Raw genomic sequence first — 12,792 nt, forward strand, 5'->3', positions numbered from 1 at the left:
GATGAACTGAGAGTAGTGAAATGTCTACATGGGAGAAAAGGAAGGAGTTACAATTAAACGAGGGAGCAATTTCCTAGTTATTTCCCTGTTGCGTGTTTGCAGCGGAATGTACTATAGCTCAGCTCTAACCTGGGTGAACCAAAAAGTTAAACATGAGGTTGCCTAGTGGGGGAGGCTGCACATGTGTGGGCGAGCAGAATTGTGGGAACTCAGGGTACCTTTCTCTTAATTTTGATGTTAAACCTAAAACCACTCTGATACTCTTAAAAAAGATCACGAGGATTAAAGTATGCAAACTCAAGGAGTAAGAGCCTCGCTGAAGTCAAGTTAGAGTAGTTGCTAAAGATCTTGATACCAAAATTGCTTTCATCTACTTGATTAGTGGGAGAGTTGTTGCCTAGGGCCGCTGGTCTAGATCACTGTTTTGTTCGTCAGGTACTTTTAGTTGCAGAAGTAACAGTGTGAAAATTACTGGAGTGGAGAACAGGCAAAGATAAAATAATTTCTTCACAGGTACCAGCAACTTCAAGGTTTCTGCCAGCCCATTGTTGTATTCGCTTATTGAGAAAACAATGCAAGAGGTGAGTGTATACCTAACGCAAAAATGTATTACTTAATTTTTTGTTGAATCGACGTGAGATGAAACACTGATATATAATATCAGTGTTTATTGTAATAATGAACACTGATTATGCAATAATCAGGAACAAATATCCGTAACAAAACATATCAGTAACAAAATATTTATTGAATAAACAATTACGTAGTTTTGATGAGTGAGCAGCATATGAAAGAAAATACTTGCCTGCTGGGATTAGAGGCTGTATCTTGAACTGAATAAAGTTAGAAGCAGGTCAGATGGCAGACATTGGCCCTGATCCCATGGGATACTAGGGATTGTAGGATCTCAAGCAAGACAGTAATGAATTTGCCAGTTCCGTTGGTGATGCAAGATGTACTAGAAGGAAGAAACCAGAAACAAGGTAGGCATATGATGAAGCCTAGAGAGGGCTTTTAAAATTGTGGGTAAGCCACCAGTGTTTTTTTTTTTTAAAGAGACAGAGTCTTCTTATGTTGCCCAGAGACAAGGTCTTGCTATGTTGTTGCAAACTTCTGGGCTCAAGTGATCTTCCCACTTCAGCCTCCCAAAGTATTGGGATTGCAGTCGTGAACTACCCCACATGGCCTAGGCCCGCATTTATGTATGTGTGTATGTATTTTGAGACAAAGTCTCTCTCTGTTGCCCAGGCTGGAGTGCCCTGGCAGTCTCTAGCCTCAGCAATTCTCTACCTCAGCCTCCCTAGTAGCTGGGATTACAGGTGCCCACCACCACAGACAGCTAATTTTTTGTATTTTTTAGTAGAGATGGGGTTTTACCATATTGGCCAGGCTGGTCTTGAACTCCTGACCCTCATGATCCACCCGCCTCCCAAAGTGTTGGTATTACAGGCGTGAGCCGCCATGCCCTACTGGCCCGCTTTTAAAATGTTAATTAAGGAGAAGACATTTTTTCCTCACCATAACTAAAGGAACTGACAACACGAGCCTAGTTAATAATAACTTAAAGTTGAGATTGTACTGTCATAAATTCTTTTTAAGAAGATATAATAAGTTTTATATTCATAAATGTTTATAGAGTAACATGTTAGTGACTGGCCGGAGTAAACAAGTTCCAAATGTTAGTTTTAATGATAATTTCTTATCTTACAGGTGAAACATCCAGTTACTGGTCTGTCTCTATATCAGGACAGCAACTGGGCCAGCAAAGTGTAAGTTGAGAAAAGTGAATGAACAAGCTATTAGAAAGGCAGAGATTCTACCCCCATGTTAGGTAGAATCTAAATCTGTCCTTGCAGTGAGCTTACTGATACCTAACGATATTCAACTGAAGAATGTATTTTGGATGGGGGGGATTTGCATGATAGAACAGTGTGTTCTTTAGCAAACTTTCTAAAGACGCATCCTTTCTCCTTACAGTGAGAAACTCACTTTTGACAATGCTGCTTTTCCTTTCCTTGCATATTCTGGAATCCCAGCAGTTTCTTTCTGTTTTTGCGAGGTAAGTCCGAAGAACTTAAAGCATTACATCTGTTAATTTAAATCACAAATGGAGAGAGGCTCTTGAAAAGGACATGATCTTTATTTGGGAACAGGACATTGCAGTGGGAATGCATGTGCTATATAGTAAATTGTGTTCATATTCAGAGATGTAGAAGAAAACAGGGTTTTAAAGGACCCGTGATGAGGATTACATAATTGTTTTGGGGTAATTATTCTGGGCTACCAAGATCAGTAACAAGGGTGACGCCAGTCCAAGGTTGACAGGCAGTTAGTTGCTAGGCAGATCGTCCCAAAATAACTTTTTTTTTTTTTTTTTCCTTTTGAGATGGAGTTTCGCTCTTGTTACCCAGGCTGGAGTGCAATGGCACAATCTCGGCTCACTGCAACCTCCGCCTCCTGGGTTCAGGCAATTCTCCTGCCTCAGCCTCCTGAGTTGCTGGGATTACAGGCACGCGCCACCATGCCCAGCTAATTTTTTGTATTTTTAGTAGAGACGGGGTTTCACCGTGTTGACCAGGATGGTCTCGATCTCTTGACCTCGTGATCCACCCGCCTCGGCCTCCCAAAGTGCTGGGATTACAGGCGTGAGCCACTGCGCCCGGCCTCCAAAATAACTTTTTTGGGTGCAAGGCTGCAGTGGCTTTTTGCAGTGGGTGCAAGGTTGCCGTTTTTGTAAAAAGGAAAAAACCCCGTAGTCCCTGTTATCAGACATACAAGGGTGAGACCCTTCTCTTCAGGGTTGTGCTTTTGTTAAGACTGGTGACTTCATTTTGATTTTGGCAACTTTCATGTATCTTAGTTGTTGGGTTTTTCTTTCTTGAGAATGATGTCTTGCTCTGTCACCCAGGCTGGGGTGCAGTGGCCTGGTCATGGCTCACTGCAGCCTCAAGCAGCCCTCCCTCTTCAGCCTGTTCTGATTACAGGCAAGAGCTGCTTAACTACACCTGGCCATGGATCTTCTTGTATCAGTTTTGAGACCAAGTTTACTGGAGTGCTTAAAATGTTTCAAGAAGTTATACACACGTAATTATTGCATGTTTTTTCATGATCAGTTTTCACATAGACTTGTTCATCTCAGTTAGCTTAATTAGCATTTATTGCTAAGACTTCTTCAATTAAGTATGAGTTTTGATAAAGAGGCTTAGCCGGGTACAGTGGCTCACGCCTATAATCCCAGCATTTGGGAGGCTGAGATGGGTGGATCACTTGAGGTCAGGAGTTCAAGACCAGTTTGGTCAACATGGTGAAACCCCATCTCTACTAAATACAGAAAAAAATTAGCCAGGCATTGTGGCGCACACCTGTAATCCCAGCTATTTGGGAGGCTGAGATGGGAGAATCGCTTGAACCTGGGGGGCAGAGGTTGCAGTGAGCCTCCATCCCAAAAATACCCAAGAATAATGAGGCTGAGGTTTTTTTTTTTTTTTTTTTGAGACAGAGTCTTGATCTGTTGCCCAGGCTGGAGTGCAGGGGTGCAGTCTCTGCTGGGATTACAGACGTGAGCCACCGTGCCTAGCCAGAGGCTGAACCTCTTGAGTGACTGAGCAGTGGTGCCTACTGGACAGTCCAGCTGAGTAGTATTTTTATCAGGCTGGGCACAGTCGCTCACACCTGTGATTCCAGCACATTGGGTAGCTGAGGTGGGCGGGTTGCTTGAGGCCTGGAAGGAGTGAGACCAGCCTGGGTAACATGCTGAGACCATAAGGCCGGGTACGGTGGCTCACGCCTGTAACCCTAGCACTTTGGGAGGCGGAGGTGGGTGGATCACCTGAGGCCAGGAGCTTGAGACCAGCCTGGCCATTATGGTGAAACCACATCTTTAAAAAAAAAAAAAAAAAAAATTTTTTTTTTTTTTTTTAATTAAGCTGGCCCACTGGCATGCACCGTAGTCCCAGCTCCTTGGGAGGCTGAGGCAGGAGGGTCATTTGAGCCAGGAGCTCAAGGCTGCAGTGAGCCATGATTGTACCACTGTACTCCAGCCTGGGTGACATAGTGAGACCTTGTCTCAAGGTACATTCATGTGTGTTGTTCTATTTTTCCATTGGTAAAGGCCTCAACTTCCCAGAGAGGAAAACATACAGCTTTAAGGAATTTGGCTAGAAATGTGTTTAGGACGTATGATATGATGAAAGATGAATTCTGTAGAACCTGGAAGAAAGTCACTCCAGGAGTAGATTAGGTTCAGAGAAGTAGCAAGAATGTACTTAAAGCATCAGGTAATGAGGTAAAATTGGGATGGGAATATGTCAGAAACACGGGAAGAGCTGCAGTAACCGTCACCCCCATGGTGGAGCTAGAATGTGAGGCTTTTGCTCCTGTAACTCACGTGAATACCATAGCCTTGCTTTTTCTTGCAGGACACAGATTACCCGTATTTGGGTACCACCATGGATACCTATAAGGAACTGATCGAGAAAATTCCTCAGCTGAACAAAGTGGCACGAGCAGCTGCAGAAGTAGCTGGTCAGCTCATGATTAAACTAACCCATGATGTTGAATTAAACCTGGATTATGAGAGGTATAACAGCCAACTGCTTTTGTTTCTGAGGAATCTGAACCAATACAGAGCAGACATAAAGGTGAGCACTGATTCCAGTTGTGTTTTTATCTCTGATGTCAAGTATTTTGAAGTGTGATGTGTTCCTGTGTGTTCCTGGTAGAAGGATGATTGTAGCCAAGGTACATTTTAAAGTGAATTGAGGTATAATTTTATGTAGAATTTGTAATTTGTTTGAGAGAAGTTGAGAGGCTGTGGATTAGAGAGCTTGGATAGAGCTCACCAAGTATTTCAGAATCCAGAGCAGTGTTAGGTTTTCTGTCACTCATGTCTTCCAGACAGCCCATAAATAGGACACAGATACGATGATCTCAGCTGGGGGCTGGGCTGTGTGCCTTGCAGACACCCTCTGGATGGAAAGGGCACAGCTGGTAGGATTCTGTCTCGTATTGATCCTGTGCATCTAGAATTCAAGTATCCCATTAAATGAAACTGATAAGCAGGGTGAGGTGGTGCATGTCCACAGCCCCAGCTACTTCTGCTGGGGCAGGAGGACTGCTGAGCCCAGCCCAGGCAGCATAGCCAAATCTCATCTCTAAGTAAATTATAATTCTAATATTAAGTACCTTCCAGGTGGTTTTATGGTACTTGGAATTGATTTTTAATAGCTCTCTTAATTGAAGTAAACCACTGATAACCAAATCTTATCCTTTCTTGAAACTAATTGAAACTGTTCTTGTAACTGTTGAAAATGGAACTTACCAAATGGAAATAACTAGATCCTGAAGTACATTGAACCAAAATGTTTTCCCCCTTAAGAAAGTTTTCCGCAGTAAGGGGAATTGAACTGGAAACAATATAGTATATAGGATTAGAATTATGTTGAATTTCTGAATGAGAACGGTTTTCCTACATGGCTCAAATCTGAGTGTGCTGTCATAGTCTATAGAGCCTGGAACCCCTGCTCAAGGTGCTTTCTGAGTCTTGAGCTTGTCTTACCTGCGAGTCCCTTTTATCAGAATCTTAGTCAACACACGTTAAATTAGAAAGGCATACAAAATAATGCCCTTAGAAATAAAGTGTCTCATGGTGAATTTCATGTCTGTTTCAGGAAATGGGCCTGAGTTTGCAGTGGCTGTATTCTGCTCGCGGGGACTTTTTCCGCGCTACTTCCAGACTCACCACAGATTTCAAGAACTCTGAGAAAACAGACAGATTTGTCATGAAGGAACTCAACGATCGTATCATGAAAGTAAGAACCTCTTGGGAAAGGGAGAACTAAAGTATGTGTAAAATTTTAATTGATAAATCTTGCATTTTTGCAAAGTGGACAAACTCTAGGAGTCTAGAATTCCTTTGTTTTTTTCCACTCAGCTCAGCCTCCTTTAGAATTTTCACCTTAGAATATCAGCGTCAGCCTGGCTGTCAGCATTGTTTTTTCCTTACTCTGCTGTAGAAAGTCTGGTCAGCACGATGCAGTGGCTGGTGCCTGTAATCTCAGCACTTTGGGAGGCCACGGTGGGCAGATCACCTGAGGTCATGGATTCAAGACCAGCCTGACCAACGTGGCGAAAATTTATCCCTACTAAAAATACAAAATAGCCAGGCATGGTGGCACACGCCTGTAATCCCAGCTACTCGGGAGGCTGGGGAGGAGAATCGCTTGAACCCAGGAGGTAGAGCTTGCGGTGAGCCAAGATTTAGCCATTGCACTCCAGCCTGGGCAACAAGAGCAAAACTCTGTCCCAAGGGAAAAAAAAAAAAAAAAGTCTGATCAGCATTCCTAAATTTGGGAAATTGTCAGTCATAAAAGAATTGTGAAGTGGAAAAAAAAATGTAGGTAATTGTACATTTGAAGTGAAAGAACAGTTGTTTTACTACAAAAGTCATAGCACTGTGTAAATCACCTTATGTTTTGTTTTCACAGGTGGAATATTACTTCCTCTCACCCTATGTGTCTCCAAGAGAGTCTCCTTTCCGGCATATCTTCTGGGGATCTGGCTCTCACACGCTGTCAGCTTTACTAGAGAACCTGAAACTGCGTAAAACAAATAACCGTGCATTTAATGAAACGCTGTTCAGAAACCAGTTGGCTCTTGCTACTTGGACTATTCAGGGAGCTGCAAATGCCCTCTCTGGTGACATTTGGGACATTGACAATGAGTTTTAAATATAATACCCATAAGTTATGTCAAAACAGCAGGGCAGTCTGATTTCTACACTTGTGCTAAATTTTCAGTAGGGCTACAAAACCTGATGTGAAAATTCCATCCAATCATCTTGGTACTACTAGATGTCTTTAGGCAGCAGCTGTTAATACGGGGTAGATACATGCACTTCAAGTTAAAGTGAATAACTACATAAAAAGTGTTCATGATGGAATATTCTATCTCTATAATTTTAAGTGCTTGGTAATGGTAACTTCTTCTTTCTTGTTATTAATGAAAATGTCAGAAACCAGTGATGTGAACTATTGCTCTAAATCCTAAGGGCTGGTCTCTGCTGAAGGTTATAAGTGGTAACTTACTTAGAGCAATCCTCTAACTTCATTTGATGCTAGATAGAGATACCAGGTTGTAAGGCCTAAGCCTTTCCATAAGGAATTTAGCTGGTTTCCTCATTCCTGAAAGAAACTGTTAACTTTCAGAGGAGATGGGACTTATTTTCTTGCCAGTGAGTCTGAAATGGAGGCCCTTCTGCTGGGAAAAATGAGGTTCAGCTGTTGATGGCAGGAACAAGGCCTTAACATGTTAACCCAGTGTCACTTATGAGAAGAGGGGAGCAGAAGCCAAAGACTTGGTATTTTCTTTTCATCTGTCCCTTCCCCCCAAGCCTCCATTTAGTGCTTTGTTATTTTTGTTTCTTCCAAAGTACATTGAAAGAGAACCAGTTTCAGGTGTTTAATTTCAGACTCAGTTTGTCAGACTTTGAAGAATACACTGCCACATTTTGGCCAGAGTGTTTCTTACAGGAAAGCTTTCTGTCCTTTTGGCACTGAAATATTTATTGTTTATTTATCAGTGACAGAGTTCACTATAAATAGTGTTTTTTAATAGAATATAATTATCGGAAGCAGTGCCTGCCATAATTATGACAGTTATACTGTTGGGTTTTTTTTTAAATAAAAGCAGCATCTGCTAATAAAACCCAACAGATATTGGAAGTTTTGCATTTATGGTCAACACTTAGGGGTTTTAGAAAACAGTCGCAAGCCAAATGTAATTGAATAAAGTTGAAGCTAAGATCTAGAGCTGAATTAAATTTAATTAGGGGTTGCTAAGAAGTGAGCACTGACCAGATAAAAATGATAGTTTTCCTAAATGCAATGACTTGTGACCAAGTTTTAAATAAATGTCACTTAAAGGCTGTGGTAGTACTCCAAAATTTTATAGCTCCATTTATCCAAGGTATAACTCTAATTCCCATGTTGCAAAATTTCCAGTACCTTTGTCACAATCCTAACACATTATCGGAAGCAGTGTCTTCCATAATGTATGAAGAACAAGGTAGCTTTTGCCTACCACAGTGTCTCTATCGGAGGCAGTGACCTCCATATGTTACACTAAGGGTGTACGTAATTATCGGGAACAGCGTTTCCCATAATTTTCTTCATGCAATGACATCTTCAGAGCTTGAAGATCGTTAGTATCTAACATGTATTCCCAACTCCTGTAATTCCCTATCTTCTACTTTTAGTTGCAGAAACATTTTGTGGTCATTCAGCATTTGGTGGGTAAATTGAACCACTGTAAAATGAAATTACGTTAAAATTTGAAATTTCATGTGGGTTTTTGTTACCTTTGTGGTTTCTCCAGGTCTTCTGCTTAACGGAATAGTAGCATGCATTTATAATGTTTGCTATTTACAAGTAGATTTAACTTTATCACCTTATTTGCATGTTAATCTCCTACAAACTTAGTTCAGGCAAGTTTTAATCCAAAATTGACCTTTGGACTTTGTGTAGGAGGTTTAGGGGGAGTGGGGAGTGAAAGGTGTGTGGAGGAAGAGTCCCCAAAAGACCTTTGATCATATCTACCTACCCACTAGTATATGGTGGTTATAAATTAAATGTAGGTATGAATAAGTCTGGAGTTACGTGAGTAAAGACTTTATTTTCTAGTGAACCATCATTATAAATGTGATAATCAGCTGTTTGTCATGGAGTCTGAAACTGCCTCCTAGGAAGACATTCATGGGGTCTCTAAGGTTGTAAAACTTCGTGTCACTTACCTAGGCTACAGTAGGTAACAGGATTTACAGCCTCGCCTGAATGTTTCACTGCTCAGTCTCTAGTCTTCATTGTTTTATCCTGGACCGATCTTTAGTGTAGCTAAGTGAAGTCATAGCTGAAATCCCTTGTTTGGGTGTTATGCATACATACTTTAGTGAAAGTGTGTGACATGTTCATATTGTAACACAATATGAAAAAGGGGCATACATTTTGCAGCGGTAAATCTCTTCAGAAAACCCTTTTCTGTAGTTAGGGTTGAGCTACTTCCTATCAAGCCAGTGTGTGGTAACAAGCTTAACAGTCCTGAATGAAATATGTATCAGACTAGGGACAAGCTGCTGGTGGTCTTCAGATTTCTTAAAGAGATCATGTGGATTTTGAAGGTAAAGGATACAATGAGTGAGTTCTGTCATGATTCACTATTCTAGAACTTGCATGAACTTGACTGTGTTAGCTCTTTGAATATTCTTGAAATTGTACGCTTTCTTCGTAAACAAATGATATGTCCTTATAATTGTATATAAGCTGGTATGCGCAACCATGTGGAGATTCCTTATCTGATTTAATAAAACACTTGAACGCTGAGTTGTCATTTTTTAAATAAACTTTTTAACAGGAGCAGTTTTAGGCTCATAGCAAAGTTAAACGGGATTCTCACATATCCGCTGTTTCTGCCATTTAGACATCCTCCGTGACTGCCAACACCTTGCCCCAGAGTGGCTTATTTGTTGCAATGAGCAAACCCACATGGGCACATCATTGGCACCGAAGTCTACTGCTTACGTGAGAGTTTGTTCTAAGGTCCTGGCAGTCATAGTGATGACAGGTGTGCCATACCATTCTAGTATCATTCAGGATAGTCTGTGTGAATCTTGTGCTCTGCACGTTCTTCATCTGCCCCCTCTGTAGGCCCTAGCAACCACAGATCTTACCGTATCCAGCATGTTACCTTTTTCAGAACATCAGACAGATAGTTGGAATCACCATAGAGCCTTTTCAGATTGGCATCTCACTACTAAGCAGCACTTGTTTCCTGCATGTCTTCGTGACTCGATAGCTCATTTCTTTTTAGCACAGAACAATATTCCGTTGTCTGCAGTTACCATAGTTAACATAGCTCAGCTACGTATTAATTAATCTTGTTGCTTCCAAGTTTTGGCAGTTATGAATAAAACTTGATAAGCACCTGTGTGCATATTTTTTGTGTGAACACAAGTTTTCAGCTCTTTTAAGTAAATACCAAGGTACCTGATTGCCACTGTCTTCTAAGTGATGATCAGAGTTCCTGTGGAGACAGTAATGGATGTGATAGGTTGGGCTAATGGGTTAATTAGTATGGGAAGGGGGTAACCAACACTGACAAATGTGACAAAGTGTTGACACATTTGAGGCATTTGAACCCCCACCTCCTGGGTTCAAGCAATTCTCGTGCCTCAGCCTCCTGAGTAGCTGAGATTACAGGTGCCCACCACCATACCTGGCTAATTTTTGTGTTTTTAGTAGAGAAGCTTTTACCATGTTGGCCAGGCTGGTCTTGGACTCCTGACCTCAGGTGATCCGCCCGCCTTGGCCTCCCAAAGTGCCGGAATTACAGGCGTGAGCCACAGTGCCTGGCCTCTATTGGCAGTTTCTAAATATGCAATATATTGTCACCATGTACCACATACGTAATTTTATTTTTTGAGACAGTCTCACTCTGTCACCTAGGCTAGAGGGCATGCTGTGATCTCAGTTCACTGCAGCCTCTGCCTCCCAGGTTCAAGCAATTCTCTTGCCTCAGCCTCCTGAGTAGCTGGGACTATAGGTGCACGCCATCACACCCAGCTAATTTTTGTATTTTTAATAGGGATGAGGTTTCACCATGTTGGCCAGGATGGTCTCGATCTCTTAACCTCATGATCCGCCCACCTCGGCCTCCCAAAGTGCTGGGATTACAGGTGAGAGCCACTGTGCCCAGCCTGTTTATTTTTTATTTATTTTTTTTTTGAGATGGAATCTTCTAGGTTGCCTAGGCTGGAGTGCCGTGATGTGATCTCAGCTTACTGCAACCTCCACCTCCTGGGTTCAAACAATTCTCCTGCCTCACTTCTCGAGTAGCTAAGATTACAGGCATGTGCCACCATGCCCAGCTAATTTTTGTATTTTTAGTAGAGATGGGGTTTCACCATGTTGGTCAGGCTGGTCTTGAACTTCTGACCTTGTGATCTGCCCACCTCAGCCTCCCAAAGTGCTGGGATTACAGGCGTGATCCTCGTGCCTGGCCTTCTCTCCCTTTTTCTCAAGGACAAGGAGCCTCTCTCTGTGGCTACCACAGCTGGAGATGTGCTCATTCATACTTAAAGCCAGTAAGGCTCTGAGTCTCACCCAAGACGCATGGGGAGCACTGCCTGGCTACTGCTGATATTTATTTAAGGCCCAAGGCTATTTATTCAGGAGGGGAAGATGCTGCGGGGATGGGGCACTTTCATTCCATGCAGCAGGTTCCTTCTGGTCCAGGATGTGTTCAGAAATGTTGTCCCGGAGCTGGGGACTGGAATGGGGAGAGGGGGTCGCTTCAGGACTCTGCTGGGTGAGTTAATTTCCTGTGGCTGAGCTGGTACCCACCTTGCATAACAAAGTCCTGTTCATCCTCCTCTCTGCTCTCATCCAGTGGAAGGAAGTAGTGTTTCCCAGCGCCGTGAGCTGCACGGCCTGGGGTGCGGACGGTTGGCACCAGCACTCGGGTGCCCCTGCTGGCGTCTCACTAGCTCATGTGCACCCCAAGCCCACGGGCTCCCACCCAGCACAGGACCAGGACGTTTCCAGGAACTGCAATCCCTGCAGCCTAGACTGCCTTTCAAGTTTGTTTAGGACCCATAGCCCCTTAGCCAGCGGCATGTTGCTTCTAGAACTCAGGTCGACACCAGTGGGATTGACGGTTTGCCTTTGCCAGGGCTGCCGTAAATGCGCTCCCTGTGCTGTTTTCCACGGTGCCTGGGCAGCACGGGGTGCCAATGCAGTCCTGACATCACCGTGCTCTACCTCCCGGCACACAGACGCTCTCTCCTGCCTGTGACTGCTGCCGTGGCACAGGAGGGGATGATGTCAGCAGCTCAAGACGGTCTTTCCTGGCCTCTTCAGTGCCTCTTTTCTTGAGATGATATTGAAACCAGATACTATAGGCCGGCCGCGGGGCTCACGCCTGTAAACCCAGCTCTTTGGGAGGCTGAGGAGGTCGGATCACCTGAGGTCAGGAGTTTAAGACCATCCTGGCCAACATGGTGAAACTCCGTCTCTACTGAAAATACAAAAATTAGTTAGGCCTGGTGGTGATTGACTATAATCTCAGCTACTCAGGAGGCTGAGGCGGGAGAATCGCTTGAACCCGGGAGGCGGAGGTTGCAATGAGCTGAGATTGCACCATTGCACTCCAGCCGGGGCAACAAGAGCTAGACTCCATCTCAAACAACAACAACAAAACCAAAAAAGCCAGATACTGTAATTGCTCATCTGATTTTTGGTTCTTATGAAGGTGCCCTCTCATCTCGATAGTTTACAGTTTTGGGGACCTGGACAGGGGTGGGGTGGGGGTGAGGGATGGCTGCTGGAGGGTTCTACGTGAGCATCTTGCTCCACTTCCCTCTCGCCACCTTTTCAACATTGTATGGAGAACCCTAGCCGATGAGTCAGACTAGAAAAAGAACAAAAGGCAGAATGAACAGAAATAGGTATAATTGGGCCAGACGCAGTGGCTCACGCCTGTAATCCCAGCACTTTGGGAGGACAAGCGCGGTGGATGGCCTGAGTTAAGGGGTTTGAGGGCAGTCTGGCCAACACGGTGAAACCCCCTATCACTAAAAATACAAAAATTAGCCAGGCGTGGTGGCAGACACCTGAAATCCCAGCTAATCCGGAGGCTGAGGCAGGAGAATCACTTGAACCCAGGAGGCAGAGGTTGCAGTGAGCCGAGATCACGCCACTGCACTGCAGCCTGGGCAACAGAGGGAGTCTCTGTCTCAAAAAA

The 12,792-nt window shown here is 43.6% G+C and overlaps 1 protein-coding gene across 2 annotated transcripts in view; it reads left to right on the top strand.

Moving 5' to 3' along the window:
- TFRC (transferrin receptor) overlaps positions 1–9,374 on the top strand; it is a 33,232-nt gene extending 23,858 nt beyond the window's left edge. For both annotated transcript variants that reach the window (XM_037742924.1, XM_037742925.1), the window contains exons 14-19: positions 514–581; positions 1,711–1,769; positions 1,978–2,059; positions 4,419–4,640; positions 5,670–5,810; positions 6,486–9,374. In XM_037742924.1, the coding sequence (XP_037598852.1) occupies positions 514–581; positions 1,711–1,769; positions 1,978–2,059; positions 4,419–4,640; positions 5,670–5,810; positions 6,486–6,728 (815 nt within the window). In that variant the 3' untranslated portion in view covers positions 6,729–9,374. The remainder of the gene's footprint in view (positions 1–513; positions 582–1,710; positions 1,770–1,977; positions 2,060–4,418; positions 4,641–5,669; positions 5,811–6,485) is intronic.
- Positions 9,375–12,792: the final 3,418 nt, after the last annotated feature.

The sequence above is a fragment of the Cebus imitator genome, unplaced genomic scaffold, assembly GCF_001604975.1.
Source record: "Cebus imitator isolate Cc_AM_T3 unplaced genomic scaffold, Cebus_imitator-1.0 Scaffold129, whole genome shotgun sequence".
Taxonomy (NCBI): Eukaryota; Metazoa; Chordata; class Mammalia; order Primates; family Cebidae; genus Cebus; species Cebus imitator.